This window comes from Rutilus rutilus, assembly GCF_951802725.1.
Source record: "Rutilus rutilus genome assembly, chromosome: 20".
Lineage (NCBI taxonomy): Eukaryota > Metazoa > Chordata > Actinopteri > Cypriniformes > Leuciscidae > Rutilus > Rutilus rutilus.
In genome coordinates, this window is record NC_140225.1 from 15,797,826 (window position 1) to 15,814,722 (window position 16,897).

At 37.7% G+C, this 16,897-nt stretch overlaps 1 protein-coding gene across 2 annotated transcripts; it reads left to right on the forward strand.

The window, feature by feature from the left end:
• The first annotated feature begins 1,431 nt into the window (after positions 1 to 1,431).
• cnnm2a (cyclin and CBS domain divalent metal cation transport mediator 2a) lies at positions 1,432 to 16,190 on the forward strand. Of its 2 annotated transcripts, XM_084390710.1 has the most exons (8): positions 1,432 to 3,019; positions 8,377 to 8,520; positions 9,493 to 9,630; positions 9,755 to 9,924; positions 10,466 to 10,559; positions 10,938 to 11,000; positions 12,454 to 12,632; positions 13,928 to 16,178. In XM_084390710.1, exons 1-8 carry the CDS (start codon positions 1,561 to 1,563, stop codon positions 14,123 to 14,125), a joined length of 2,445 nt encoding a protein of 814 aa, XP_084246836.1. In that variant the 5' UTR covers positions 1,432 to 1,560; the 3' UTR covers positions 14,126 to 16,178. The 2 variants fall into 2 exon arrangements, with proteins under 2 accessions (XP_084246836.1, XP_084246837.1); XM_084390711.1 differs by lacking the exon at positions 10,938 to 11,000 and having other exon boundaries at positions 13,928 to 16,190.
• Positions 16,191 to 16,897: the final 707 nt, after the last annotated feature.

A 16,897-nucleotide genomic window follows, 5' to 3' on the forward strand; every position in this document is an offset into this window, starting at 1 on the left:
AGTGAGATTTGTGTATGCACAAGGAGTCTGACAACAGCCGGTATGATCTGATCTCACCATCATCGAGTCCGTCTGTGATTACATGAAGAAACAGAAAAAACTGAGACAGACTAAATCCAGAAGAACTGCGGGACCGTCTCCAAGATGCTTGAAGAAACCTATCAGCAAAGCTACAGTACTGTGAAAAGTACTGGCACTTGTGTTAAAATGCTGTAAAGTGAGAATGCTTTCAAAAATAAAATCATAAATTGCATTTATTTATTATTTAACTTCTATTAACAAATCCAAATCAATATTTGGTGTAACGACCCTTTGCGTTTAAAACGGCTTTTAGACACTTGCGCATAGTTTTTCAGGTAGCCTTGCAGGAAGGTTTCTTCAAGCATCTTGGAGACGGTCCCACAGTTCTTCTGGATTTAGTCTGTCTCAGTTTTTTCTGTTTCTTCATGTAATCACAGACGGACTCGATGATGGTGAGATCAGATCATACCGGCTGTTGTCAGACTCCTTGTGCATAAACAAATCTCACTGGATTATTACAATTAATGGCAAAAAGAATGTTTGGAAATGTAAACTGATATTTCCTACTGACACACTACAGCAAAAGATATAAATAACTGACTTAAAACCATTTTTGGGGACATTTTTGGGGTGAGGATATTAACATGCCTAAGACTTTTGCACAGTAGGCTACTGTATATATATGTGTGTGTGTGTGTGTGAATAATATCATGTAGTTCTAAATTTAGCTATTAAAATATAGATATATTGTTTTTTCATATCCAATTTAAAGTCTATCCAAAAGTTACAGAATAAAGACAAATGAAGAAAACGCAATATAAATGTATATTAATTTTCCCTTTTCCTCATTTTTTCATTTTCTGAAACATCACACTGTTTGCTTTTGAATGTGACATAATGAACGCATGAAGAAGGCGTTATGAGTTTGTTTATCTGGCAAAGACGCACACGAGCTTACAAACAAACATAAGGAGAATCGTTTTACTCTGTTCGGTTAATTTATTGTATATTTCCTCATGTATGATTTACACTAGTAAAACCATCAAACGTTTTTTCTCTCTCTCTCTCTCTCTTCTTTTTCAGAATTAACCCCGAAATTTCAGTACGTTAATGCGATGTTTTGGCCAGTATTTTCAATGGTTAGATACAGTTGGTCGTCGGCGACCACTCCCACCTTTTAGGTACTCCTCATTTTACCCGCTGATTGGTCTTTGGAAACACCCACTACCGGGTTTAAGCCCGATAGCACCGCCTCTCCTCCGACATCTCGCGCGATGTCATTGGATGCACCCGGGCCTAATTTGCATACGCTACCGGGTTGGTTAAAACGAACGTCCGTCAATAGGCATATGTACTCACAGCAGTTCACATAGAGCGTGTTGGTGTGTCATCGTGGTGCAGAGAGGCAGCGGTACGCGGTGAGTAATGCCGGCCTTGTTGCTTGATGTCAGGACGGCTATAGAGAGGATGAAGGCGTACGCGGATTCCCTCTGACTGTGGCATCCTACATTCATTGACTAAAGCCTGCCCATTGTCAACATGGCAGAGCAATGGACCGCAGTGCCCACTTCTAATATGGCGGCGCTGAACCGGGCTAGATCATTGACTGTTATATTCTTAATTGTCAGCAGTTGTCTGATCAGTAGCACTGATGGCAAAGACGCGCCAGAAGAGACTGTCATCATTGGCATCCGGCTCGAGGACACTGACGAGGTGTCGTTTATGGACAGAGGCACTCTGCGCGTCAGCGAGCGATCTCGTGTCAGGTTAAGGGTCTATGGGCAAAACATCAACAACGAGACGTGGTCCAAACTCGCCTTCACGGAACACAGCAGCAGCAGCAGCAGCGCACCTGTGGAGAGCCAGAGCCCCGGAGACGCACCTGCCTCGCATCCCTGCGGCATCCGATCCTCCGATATCATCATCCTTCCTAACGTGGAGCTAGACAGAAAGACATCTGGGCTTATTGAAGTAGAGGTGAAGCCTCTGCGAAAAACAGAGAAGAGTAAATTGTATTACCTGTGCATCGCCGCCACGACACCTGGCGCGCAGGATTCGTGGTCCGAGAACACCTGGTTCTATCACGACGGGTATGACACTACAGTGCTCGTGGTGGAGGAGAAAAGGTTCCTGCTGCCTTTCTGGCTGCAGGTTATTTTTATTGCCATGTTGTTGTGTTTATCCGGCATGTTCAGCGGGCTGAATCTGGGACTGATGGCGCTGGATCCCATGGAGCTCCGGATTGTCCAAAACTGCGGGACTGAGAAGGAGAAGAATTACGCGAGGAAGATCGAGCCAGTCCGAAGCCAAGGAAACTACCTTCTGTGCTCTTTGCTTTTAGGAAATGTTCTGGTCAATACCACTTTGACGATACTGCTCGATGACATCGCTGGATCGGGGCTGATCGCTGTGGTGGTGTCCACTATAGGGATCGTTATATTCGGAGAAATCGTGCCACAAGCCATCTGCTCCAGGCATGGGCTCGCCGTGGGAGCAAACACAATATTCCTGACTAAATTTTTCATGATCCTCACTTTCCCTGCGTCCTATCCCGTCAGTAAACTCCTGGACCACGTGCTGGGGCAGGAGATAGGCACTGTGTACAACAGGGAGAAGCTGCTGGAGATGCTCAGGGTGACAGATCCGTATAATGACCTGGTGAAAGAGGAGCTCAACATCATCCAGGGTGCTCTGGAGCTCAGGACTAAAACTGTGGAGGATGTCATGACACCTTTGCGAGACTGCTTCATGATCGCCGGTGATGCCATCCTGGACTTCAACACCATGTCTGAGATCATGGAGAGCGGCTACACGCGCATTCCTGTGTATGAGGGCGAGAGATGTCATATTGTGGACCTGCTGTTTGTCAAGGACCTGGCCTTTGTGGATCCTGATGACTGCACGCCGTTGAAAACCATCACCAAGTTCTACAGCCACCCTCTGCATTTTGTCTTCAATGATACAAAGCTGGATGCCATGCTCGAAGAGTTTAAAAAAGGTAAAAAAAAGCTACATCATTAAAGATTAAATAATTCAGCTATATAATAATACAATCATGCTCTAGGAGTTAAAAATTTTAAAGTTGTATACAATTGCATTGTTTTTTAAAGCTACACACCCTTCATTTAATTGTTAAAGAATTCAGCTAGGCCTATATAATGATAAAAGTATGCTCAAGGAGTTTATAAATGTAAGGGGGGTGTATTTCATTTCATTGTTTTATTTTAAAGCTACATCTTTAATTACATGTTGAATAATTAATCTATATTATGATACAAGTAGTGTTCTTTTTCATGTGTAAATGTACATTACAACATTTTCAAACTTTCAGTTACCACTAAAGTTAGAGACTCTAGGAAACAGAAGTCACCTGAGGAGGTGACCACAGCAAAAGTACACTGCTAGAGCACTCATATGAGACGGTTGGCAAAACTACAGAAAAAAAAGAACCCTATACCTTTAGGCTAATATTTATTGGTTTATTACCACTGATCAGTATTTGTTATATATTAACATATCATCACATAAAGAAGATATTTGGCAAACTGTGCTAGGGCGACAGTTCGATTGTGGGAGATGAACCTCTTTTCACTTTTCAAAAATAAATTAATATTAGTTAAACATTTGAAAATCATGTTCATAGTATTAGTATTCCGTAGTATTCTAACTAATGATTTGTTAAGCATTTTATAATGTGGTAATGTTAGTTAATTTCTTAATGACCGTTATTATGAAGTCTGGCTTTGAGGGTCCATGGATCTTTAAAGGTTTTAACCGCTACTCTAAAGTAGCATATAGAACTATTGGAAGTGTTAGATTTCATTATGTTCAGCATCAGTAAGTAGTGTTATTATTGGTTGTAATGTAAAATGTTACTTGAAGATGGTACCTTGTTGATGAGATGATCTGTTCTTTCTGATGTGTGGGATTCAGTGAAGACGGTTCAAGAGGAGTTAATTAAACTTCACCGTCAGTGATGTCTCTGACTCCGATATAACATTGATCTCTGGAGTTCATGAAAAGACTGTTGAATGATCAGGCTTAAGCTTTCATTTTACAACATCACAGTCATCCCATAAAGCTGTTTTACGATTGCTGTTCAGGGAATCATTCCTTCAACAGGCACTGAGTAATGATCACTCTGGCTTGTGATTTTCACCCATTGCCCTGAGCAATCAGAACATGATGTCTGAACCAGTGAGTTATTTTCTGACAGAAATACCAAACAGCAATATGAGTGGGTGAGGTTATTATGGGCCATAATGCAGTCGTGACATACAAAGTTCTGTCATGGAAATCTAGATAGCGCAGGCTAATATGGCCATAACTCAACCTGCTTGCAATCACATCATTCTCTATAGGGCACAGCCGATTGGTTCATGCTGTATCAGTAGCCAATAAGCTCGCTGCTCAACCTCGTGCCTTCAGAAACCCTCCACCTTCCCCAGCTCCACCTGTAGAGATCTGCTATGGGTAATTCATGTATGCTTTATTGTACAGCATAGCATATATTTTCCGCCAAGACCAAACATATCACCATTGTCATAACTATTACCATGCCAGAAATGTATTTAAATGCGTAAATTATATTGTTTTAGTTAGCCTAAAGTGTGTCTTAATAGGTTTAGTCAGTGCAAGTATCGATGTAAGTGCCGTTGGATGGTGTCATTTTTAAACATGCTGTCACGCAGTTGTGGACACAGACCATAGTAGGACCGTGGCCTGACATTCCACAAATTGTGGCTGTAGAGGAAATGGACTTAAACAGATTTGGGCAACAATTGAGGTACGTGTAGTACAGTGTCGAGCGTGAGTCCATCAACAAAGCCTATCTTAGAAGCCCCCACATCTCCTGTGTAAAGGACTCCGTATCACCCACATAAGCCTTTCTCCCCATTTCTTTGTTGTGACTCGACATACCTTTCAAACTGTGTTTACTCAACACAAAAGTAGTGATATGCTGTTATGGTGAAAGCATGTTGTCACCTGATATGTCAAAGGGCAATTGTCCATTAAGCTGTTGGACCCTGATGGTCTATATCTCTATGTATTATTCATATCCTTATTTTTGGTTTCCACTTGGGTCTTATGCGTCTGTACTGTATTTCTAGGCTAATTATATCTGGCTGTTGTAGCATTTTCTACTCCGATGCACTTTATTGCTTGATTTCAAGTTGCTTGTTATGTAAACGGCTTTGATTGTGTGTGTTTTTTTTCTTTCTTTTTTTCTTGCTCTTGGCTTCTCTAGTCTTATAAAATGACTCTTCTCAGGAATGAGAGGTATTTGCATTCAAAATGTTGTGGGGTTGGAATGTGTAATCCTGTAAGCAGGGTCAGGAATCCACAGGGTTAATTGATGCTTATGTTGTTGACAATACAATGCGCATTTGGCAGATTTAAACATAAATCGTGTAGTAAACAAGACGAAGCCACTAGTTTCCAGTAAAGGCTCTTTTAAGATTTATGCATGTTGTTACAGTTACTACTGAGCAGTAAACCGATACAAGAAAAGGTCCATGGGAAGAAAAGGTCTTGATTTAATAATACATATTTATAAATGTATTATATAGGCCTATGGCCTATTATATTATGAATATTGTTTGTTAAAATATACTACATTTTCCTAATAGGGATCAGTAAGATATTATTATAGAAATTAATAATTCTCAGGAAACATTAAGTTGATCAAATAAATGCTGGTCTTTAACTTTTTATTCATCAAATAATCCTGAAAAAAATATGTTTCATAGTTTCCACAAAAATATTAAGCAACACAGAAATGTTCATATTAACCAGCATATTAGAATGATTACTGAAGGATCTGGTTACACTGAATACTAATGTATGTACGGCAAATTAATTATTCAAAATAATTGATTAAAATGAAGTAAAATTAATTTTCATTTTTAATTTCTATTAGTGCTGTCAAATCGGTTAATTGCAATTAATCGCATCTAATATAAAAGATTTTGTTTAAATTTGATATATATACACACACATATATTATGTAAACAAAAACTTTTATGTTAGATGCGATTAATCAATTTGACAGCACTAATTTATAATTTCTTGTTTGCATTTTACAAAAGCATTCAACTAGAAATCTCCTATTCTGTAGCCCACATTTTAATAATGTTATTATAGGTTGTTATGCTCATCTCTGCCCTGAATAGGGTTCACTTTGACCAATTTCAGTCTGATTCTCAGGTAATTATCTCAGTTAAATGTGGATTTTTGGCTTCAAAAGCCTCCCCAGGTATATATATATAAAGGGGTATTTGTTAACAGTGTTTATTAACATGTTTATGAGCGCTTAAGTGTTCAGTCTGTCAGGAAGCTTAAATATCTTGACATATTAAGGTCTGAGGAGATCTTTGTAATTGAATAAGCAAATGTTGATCAGATTTTGTGTTTGAAATAACTGTGCAAGCACTGTTATTATACAGATGAGTCATGGCCTGCCATGGGGGAAAAACACTGGGGGTGAATTTACAGCACTGAAAGCTCCATTTCCGGGGTGAAATATTTTTAAGACTGATGTAAGTCTTTTCCTTGGGAACCTACATTTACAGTCATTGTACTGTTTAAAAAAAGGACCATTGCCTTGATAAGTGCCTGTGATATTTGTAAGATGTTCCAGTGAAGCATCACAGACGTGCCACCCACAGTCCCACCAACTATTTATAGGGAAATTCCATTATGGAAAATATCTAAGGAAAAACCTCATTCCATAAATAAGGTGGGAATGTACAAAATGTGTCTATGTGTTGTCTAGAAACCATGTGTTCACTTGGAGTCAAGTTCTGTTTACTTGATCCAAAAAGTTGAAGCACTCCAATTCATCTTGGAGTTTTTTTGTTTAAAGAAAGAAAGAAAGAAAAGTTTTCTGATCGACAGTTATGTCTCAAGCTCAGAAAGCTAAAGTGTCTTATTCTCACACGCAAGAGGTCGTATTCGTATGCCTTGAGAACTGCTAATTGAAGCTATGGTAGAATTGTCTCAGCATATTAGAATGATTTCTGAAGGATCATTTGACACTGAAGACTGGAGTAATGATGCTGAAAACTAGCTTTGTCACCACAGGAATACGTAACAGAAACAGTTATATATTTCACCAATAGTACTGTTTCTACTGTATTTTTGATCAAATAGATGTGACCTTGGTGAGCACAAGTTACTGATGTCAAACTTTGAATGTAATTTTGTCAGCATAACTGCACCATTCAGAGCTCATAAAAACTAGGCAGGTGTAAGAACATTGTTATTTAAATACACTTCTCAAAATGGCCAAAATTAAATCGATTTTCTATTATTTGCTGTTAAAGCCTCTGTGACACTGTGTGGGCATTTCTTGGAAGCTCAAAACAATGGCTTCTCTTCTCTAGATTCTTTGGATATAGGACCTACTTGTGTTCTCAGTTTGGCTAAAACTGTACTGGACTGATGAAAGATCATTTATTGTGTCTTAAATGGTTCATGTGTTGAGAAGTGACTGTCTAAAACTCTCCTAAGATCAGATAGATCAGGGGTGAGGGATGTGGGCGGCCTCTGAAAACCAACTCAGTTTAGACTGTTACAAAGAGGTGCTGTTAAACTGTTTATTTACAAAATAATCGTATTTTCCCGCTGTTTTTCAATGCAAATAAGCCTATATTTCCTCAGGCAAGTGTTGGTGCACTGCTTACTGATTCCAACAGGCATGAAACAGGCCCGAACAAGATCGGACCAAGATCAGTCAGTCATTAACTCGGGTCTGGTCGACCAGTAGTTTTTAAAGAAACCTCTTCTCTCTCTCTTTTTTTTTTTTTTTTGTTCTTTTTTGCTGGTGTATATATAGTGGTATTTATGGAAAAGTTTTATGCAGACACCCTACATAATGGATTGTTACGCTGTCACGCCGGTGAGAGCATCGCCCAAGTGGAATGGAAACTTCATTTCAGATCTAATATTAGCTCCGGCTCTGGAAAATTCCTTTTAAATGATCACTAGCTGAGAAACAGGAAAAGAATTTTCTTTAACATTTTGGTTGACAGTGCTGGGCAGGAATTTTTTTAAGCAGCTTATCGAGGAGGTCCTGGGAAAACAGATGTGGAACCATGAGAGATTTGCTAAGAAAACGCGACGGATCATTGTCTGACTCCAAGAACTTCTTGTTTGAATAGTCACAATTGTCAAATAATAACTCTCATAGATTTTGGTAAGCACGCGTGACATATTTTAATCATAAACCAACAGAACTGAGATTCTATGGTGCATTTATGGTTGTAGAGGGTTCAGGAGGACCACCATGTTTGATATGATCTGAAATGAGAGATGCCTCATAACCTCAACTGTATATTGTTTTTGCGCTGGCAGGTAAATCCCATCTGGCCATTGTCCAAAGAGTGAATAATGAAGGAGAGGGTGACCCATTCTATGAAGTTCAGGGCATTGTCACGCTAGAGGACGTCATTGAGGAAATTATCAAATCTGAGATTCTTGATGAGACAGACTTATACAGTGAGTAACATTTACATTTACAAACCAAGCAAACATTTGTATTTATTTTATTTTTATTCTATTTATTCAATGCCAAGACGCTGGACTCTGGACGCTGGACATTTAAAGTGCAATTAATACATAAAATTACTTGAATGCATCTTTTTCTTGATAAATATTAAGATGTGTTCTGTCATACTTTCAAGGTAAATTACTTTTTACTTTGATTGAACCACATGACATTTTTAAGATTCATTACATTGAACCTTTACTTGAAAATGGAATAAAATGTATTCAAAACCACATGAATCAACATTAATCCAAACACTATGTTTTCTGAGTGTTTTAAACTAGACATTTAAAAGATTTTTCCTTTCTTTAATGTCATAGACCCAAAGTCCCTTTAAGACTAGTCATTTCACTCGGCGGCCATCTTTGAAACGCCTCTCGGGCAGCATTTCAGTCAAGTGCAGCTCCTATATCTTTGAATGGGGAAACATCAAATTCTTTAAAACTGTTCGCCAAGCTTATGATTAAATTTCATATTTCAAATATGACAACAACTGTCTCATAAATTTTGTTTCTAAACGCTCGAAAAAACTGCATTTTTCAGGCTGGACCAAGCTAATGTGCAGTCCTAAGTGCGCTTCTAAGAACACTGACTGTTTCTATAGGAACCAGAGCTTTTAACAGCAGCAACAGTGTCTCAATGACTTTATCAAATCGGCGATTGGCTCTTTTACTTAAGGCGGGACTTATTCCGCCATATGTTTCACTTTCTCCCATTCATAGTAATACAAGTGCACCGACTTTGTATATCTAAAGTCTTTGAATGACCCTTATGCATATTATAATTACATCCGCTTCCTGGGAATTGAAACCCATAACCTTGGTGTTACTGGTGCTATGCTCTACCATTCTCATTTATGAGGATAGATCTCACAATGCTGGTCAGAACATCTAACCATGTCCTTCTGTTATTCCCAATGACAGCTGACAACAAGACGAAAAAGAAGATAGCTCACAGGGAGAAGAAACAGGATTTCTCCGCTTTCAAACCCACAGATAACGAGTTGAGGGTGAAAATATCTCCGCAGCTTCTTTTGGCCACACTGCGTTTCCTGGCAACTGGTACTGATGTCCAGCATGTAACTACATGTGTCTCTGCATTCATAATCATAAAAATAATACGGAAAAAAAAAATCACAAACTCTTAATGCGTTGTTAAACCTTGTTTTTTTTTCTTCTCCTCCAGAGGTGGAGTCATTTAGTGCAACTCAAATGTCAGAGAAAATCCTCCTGCGCTTGCTGAAACATCCTAACGTCATCCTGGAGCTCAAATATGATGACAAGAACAAGAAAATGTCAGAGCACTACCTCTTTCACCGCAACAAGCCTGTGGACTACTTCATCCTCATCCTGCAGGTCAGAACATCCTCAGCTCTATCTCAATGTTATGAGTTCTGATTGAGCGAAAGGTCACAACCTTTGCAGACCTTGATCTATGAACAACGTCATGGCCTTGATTGAAATCTTGAAGCTCTGAACATAGTGAGCTGCCTAGCAAAGGCTTCCAAAGGGTTGGTCACCTACTAAAGCCCCCGATATACTCACAGCAAAGTTCTGTTTCGTTCTTCGCTTTGAATGAAAATACATACGTTGACAGGCAGGTAGGACATCGCACCATTGCATTTGAACTGGATGCAATGATTGGACGAACATTTTATGGTCCTGTGCCTTCCACAGACGATATATATAGCATACTAGCATAACAAAAAAAAATCTGGAACAAATCAGCTACCCTGCCTTTAAAAATCTCATTTTGACCAAAATTCTCGGCAACAACGCACACGTCATTTTAGCCAATCAATACTTATTTGATTCAGTATTGAAAATGAACTCAAATAGTTTAAATCTATTTACATTCAACCATTTTTCAAAAACCTGTATCTCTGTTGGCCCACAGGGGAAGGTGGAAGTTGAGGCTGGAAAGGAGGGGATGAAGTTTGAAGCTGGTGCCTTCTCGTATTATGGAGTGCTGGCTCTAACGTCCTCACCAGGTCTGAACAATGCATAGTCTCACTCATTGCACATACCTCGCTAGATGTCAGGGTTTTGATGAAAATGCATGATCATTGGTCATGAAAGAAGGAGAACGTCAACTCTGAAGTTTTTACACACTTTTGTATGGCTGATATCTTTATTTCATACAATTCTTTCTACCAAATCATGCCTGATTTTCTTTTCTATCAGATTTATTATTGGATTTCTTGGAGCATGATGAATACTCTTTTGAATCAATCACATTATGCAAATGCACACTATGCAAATGATTACTCATTTGATTCTTGGTGGAATTCTGTGTAAATCATGTTTTCCTCCCCATGATTTCCTTCTGTCTTTTCCTCCTTCTCTCTTTTCTTTCTCTTGTTCTCCAGTTCCTCTCTCCTTGTCTCGAACCTTCGTGGTGAGCAGGGCAGAATCACTGGCAGGATCTCCAGGTACTTCACTCGTTTCTTCACCGTTTTACTCCTTCCTCTGAATAATCTTTTCACATCCGAATCTGAATATTTGAATGGTGCGTCATGAGTTTTCTCTGTCCTCGGTCCTCATTTTCTTTTACAGAAAAAAGTTAATGGTCTGATCATCATAATGGGAGCCAGTAAGCAAATTACACAATTTTTATGTGCATTTACAAGCATTCACCTTTTGATGAATCTTTCTTTTATTTGTCCAAAAGATGGATCAATTGAAACAAATCTTTTTGCAAAATTGCAAATATCAAAACTTTTTTACAAACGGCTTTTGTTCACTTTATCCATTTACATTGCTATTCAAAGGTTTTAAAAGGAATTAATACTTGTATTCAGCAAAGATGCATTAAATTAATCAGAAGTTACAGTAATTAAAAGTGACAGTAAAGACATGTTGAATGTTACAAAAGATTTTTTCTTTTTAATTTTCTATTCATCAAAGAATCCTGAAAAAAACTAGCATTGATTCCACATAAATTTTAAGCAGCTCAACTTGATAACATTGATAATAACAATAATACATTCGTATTGAGCACAAAATCAACCTATAAGAAGTATTTCTGAATGATCATGTGACACTGGAGATTGGTGTTAATGGCTTTGCCAACATAGGAATAATTTACATTTTAAAATATATTTAAATTGATAACAGTTATGTTAAAATATAATAATATTTCACAAAATTACTGTTTCACTTCTTTCAAAAACATTTTAAAAAACTTCCCGATCCCAAGCTTTTGAATGGTGGTGTACATGCTATCTATTTATGTCATTTATTCACTCATTTTCATATTTAGCAAATTGGTCATGTATATTTTTCTAAATATGAAAAAAATCCACACAGTTAGACATCTGACCCTGGGATTATATACATTCCAGTGAAATGACTGTTGTACTGCTTCCCCACAGACACCCTTTGAACTTTTTCTTTAAGAAGTGGAGAACCTAATCTTATTTTGATTAAAAACTCTAAATTACATGTGAGTTAAGCAGATGTTCTAATCCTAATTGTCACTTTCTGACAAAGTTTAAAAATGTGCAAACATGCAGTGGATTATAACCATTGCTTTATCAGCAGAACAAAAGGTAGTGACAAAAGACTGCTAGAAGCCACTGGCTAATGGTTGTTGTCCCTTATTTATGTGGATTTATTAGGCTACAAAAGCAAATCCTCACTGGGTTTCTAGCAGAGAAAGATCAAAGTCACATTAAATGGCTGCTACATTGTACATTTGGATTGTAAATAAATGAAGCTCAACTTTTTGTGTCTAAACACACAAAAGCATTCCACAGCATGGTTCATGAGAAGAGACAGGGCTTCCAAAATGAACGGAACATCAGACAAGCATCTTTTCTTTGGTTTGTTTACATCACAGCAGCTGACCACTGACCTGCATGTCACCCTTTATTTGCTATACAGAAAATAAGTCACCTCCACGACCGTTCGGACTCAACCACTCGGACTCCCTGAACAGGAGTGACCGGATGGAGGCGGTCACTCCCACACTGGGCAGCAGCAACAACCAGCTCAACTCCTTCCTGCAGGTCTATGTGCCGGACTACACCGTGAGAGCCGCCTCTGACCTGCTTTACATCAAGGTTTGAATGCTGCTGAGAATTTCTAACTCGGACTAGTTTATTTGGAATGCATAGAATTGCAAGCCTTCTAGACCCTCAACTGAAGTTTGAGACACTTTGTGCCTCGTAAATATCTGTCTAAACACAGTCATGTATTTTTATGCCTAAAACTGACAGTTGTATTACATTTTATTTTTAGCATAAGCTTTTATCCAAAGCCAGGGCCGTCATGCAGCTTGAACGCTAGTCCAGTGGTACTTATGTTGTTTAGTGCAGAGGATTTCAAGCTTGTTTTAATCCAAGGACCCTCAAATATGATATACCCCACTTTCTGTAATATAAAGACAACTATATTTTATACTTTTATACAATTTAGATTGTCAAAAAATATATGTAATTCTTAAACCCCACCAAAATAAAACAAAAAAAGATTAAATAAAAATGCCATGTGACCATTAACTGACACCGGAGAATCAGTAAGCATGCAAATTTGTTATTAAATTATTAAAATATGGGAATCTCTAGAGTACTAGAGCACAGAATATTTTTTATACATATATATATATATATATATATATATATATATATATATATATATATATATATATATATATATATATATATATATATATATATATATATATATATAATTTTTATTATTTACTTAGTATTGAGTTTTTAGGTATTAGAGTCTATAATATTAGAATAATGTTACATCTTATGATGTTACCATATGAAGACAAACATATTACCTGAACTGACATTTATTTATATACACTTTTTTTTTTTTTTTTTTTTTTTTTATCCATCCTAAGCAGTTTTACAGTTTGAGCAAGATAAACAAGAGTAGAATCTCACCACTGAAAGATCTCTGAACATATTTCACAAAGGAGAACATGAGAGAATAAGCAGGTTTATTATTTATATATGAATAATTTCATTTAAAATAAAAGTAAAAAATAAAGAAATAAATTTGATGATTTCCATCTTTAGAAAGCTGAATGAAACATTACATTTGGTAGATGTGCTTGGTAGAATTATTACACATATTATATATATTCAATAAACATTTTAACTTGGATCTAAAAAAAACTACATTTTGCAAAAAGAAAAGAAAATACGGCTTCGTTTAAAAAAACACATTTGAAATCCACTTGGCTCTAAAAATCTCTGTTTGAATCAGCATGACGCTTCTATTCAAAGCAGCTTTGAATTCTTTTTTTTATAATTACAGATATTAGCAGTGCTACATCACAAAATGTCCGAAATAGACCAGAATAATTATAGCTCATTAATTCTTGTTCCCCTTCTCCCAGGTGACCCGCCAGCAATATCAGAACGCCCTGATGGCGTCCCGCATGGACAAGACACCTCAGTCCACGGACAGCGAGTTCACCAAGATCGAGTTGACCTTCACAGAGCATCAGGATGGACCACTGGATGAGTCGGCCACTCTTTTGACCGCCAACGCACACAGACCCAACCACACTGCCCACAACGACGGGGCTATTTAACCACCCTCAGCGGAGAGAGATGGCGAGAGAGCGCTCGGCTCCATTAGAGAGGCCTTCTCGTACACTTGGGCAGCTTCAATTTGACATGACTTGTATCGCGGTCGATTTCAAAGGGGACCGTACGCAAAGACTACAATGTGAAGGGCCGCATATCCCACAATGCATGCACTAATGACCTTAACACTTTTTGTAGGCAGCGGATCAGTCAGGGACCACAAAATCATTCTCGCTCGAGGACTCACACACTTGAAATACACACTCGCACACTTTCACTTAGGAGCAAGGTGACGACCCACACCACACCTCGACCAGACACGATACTAGAAGGACAAAGAAATAATGGTGCCTTTAGACAGCGCTCGGTTACTGTCAACAAAGGAGATCTAGAGGCCCCCGAGGGCCCCGGCACCACGGAGCTCTCCCAAATCTTCCATTCGACCCAGGAAGCCCCGTGTAGATGCAACCACAGGTGAGATATCGGCGACCAGGAGGCTTGGAAACACTCGATGGAGATCGATCCATCTCTGCCTTTCTAGGATGATCTAGCCTGTCAGAGCAGAACTGAGAGGCCTCACGACCAAAGACATTTGGCGAGGACAGCAAATAACGGGAAAAATAACTTCGAGAGAATTTGTTACAAAACAGCAGCCTCGGATATGACACGCATTAGCAGGCCAAACAGTGTTTGCCTGGACTGTGCCAAATAATACCAACGATTTCAGTGATTTCTTCTGCCCGGGTTAATCCACGTCACGTACAGATGTGCTTTGTACAGCATTCACAGTACAAAGAAATCAGATGTGTTTACATATGAGGGCCTTTTTCATCTATATATGTGTATATATATAGAGAGAGAGAGAGGGAGAGAGAGAGATTTTTTTTTTACGTCAATCCTGATTGCGCTGAGGTACAGCGTCACCTATTTTAAGGTGAATAGATTATGTCTCATGACTGGTTCCATTTTTATGTACGTCGGACCACTCTTTATTAACGATACGTTTTTGATTTTCAGTGCATTTGTTGTAGTCATGTAACTCTTCATTTTTAAAAGAAACATTTTCTACCTTACTTCAGATAGTTTCTAGCTGCGTTTAGGACCTAAAAAAAACCATGTAAAGGACTATTTCAGGAACTTACACCGTAACTTATATTTGTCTTCAGATTCAGATTGCTCTTTTATCTTACTTTTATTGTTTTTTTTAGAGAAAAAGCTATTCATTTAGGACTCAATGCCATGGGATTGTTAAAGAGGTATCGATTTTAAAACAGATGAAAAAGGAAAATAATTCAGCATTAATGTATTTATTTTTGTTTTATTATGACAAGATTACACTAACTCTTGATACATAGGGGAACGATTCTCTGGATGATGTTTTTATCCGCTGTGTTTTTTATTTGATTTTTTTTATTATCAGAACCTCCTGAGACGCTTCTGTCAGAAGCGTGAAGCCGCTGGATATCAGGACATTCACGTCTGAAGTGTTTTATGTAGCAACCTCTCAGTGCAATAGTGCAACAGCTATGCAGGGACAATCATGACCAATTAATGAGCTCACAGGTAGGACAAAATAACCAAAAGTAAACTAGCAGAATTTAATATGAGGCTGAGAGGTAGAATAAGTTTGTTAGAGTAACGTAACTACTGTTGAGATGTGAAATAGTGATTAAGCGCTAACAAAGGCTTCATACCCGTTCTTCTTTATCAACCACTTATTCCAGTTTTTTCACACTGTGTTAAAGAGGAACGCCCTTTCATTTAGCTTAAAGCATTTGGTGATGTCCTACAGGTCAGATCAGTGTTTTCGCATTGGATCGCCTGCCTTAGAAAAGAGGAAATGTCTTTAAAAATGTGGTGCTCTAACATGCCGTTTGAGTCTGTCATACACTGCTGCTATTTTCAATCTTGAATGTGTATAGAAATATTGTACAGTCATAAATCAGAGAGTACTATTGTATGCTTACATACTATAAACCAGAAAAAGCTATATCAGATTTAAATATACATATTATATATATAATGCAGATGGAAATTGCTATAATAAAACAGTTTGACAACTTTATGCCTACCTGCCTGCATTTGTATTATTATTTTTTTGTTTTTTAAAGGTTACAGTAGATTGTGGCAGATGTAACTCTGATTAATGTGTATACCGGTAATATATAATGCAATTTAGTGATGGCAAATTTACTTTTTACACAATACTTACTCTAAATAATATTGTCTAAAACATTTTAAAACAGAAAATTGGTAGATTTGTTTTGGCTTTAATGTTAATCAGCCAAGCAGACTCTTGAAATTTTGTGACATTCTAATTTAGGGTCATGAAAACAAAAATCGACACTGATGTGCACACAAAACTTCTAATATGATTATGATGTTTGTGGGTCAATTTGACCCAAATATTTAATATAATTCTTTAGGTTTGAAAGGCGATAACCGATATATTGCCCGATAAATCTAAATCCAAATTTTATATAATTTTTGAAAGCCTGGTTACAAAAACAAAAGTCTCGCCATGTCCCAAGCACACAATTATAATGTTCTCATTATATTTTTATGTAGCCTATATGACAGACTTCTGCTGCACATGTTGCACTTCATGTTGATTCAAAACCATCATGGCGAACGTCTGAAGTGTCTAAACTGAAGGAAATAATCCATTATTAATCAGCTTTAATATGTCGTCCCAATTTTCTTATCGGGCCAATAACAATAACTTTAAAAATTAACATATGTCGGCTGATACCTACAGTGCTATGCATAAGTTTAGG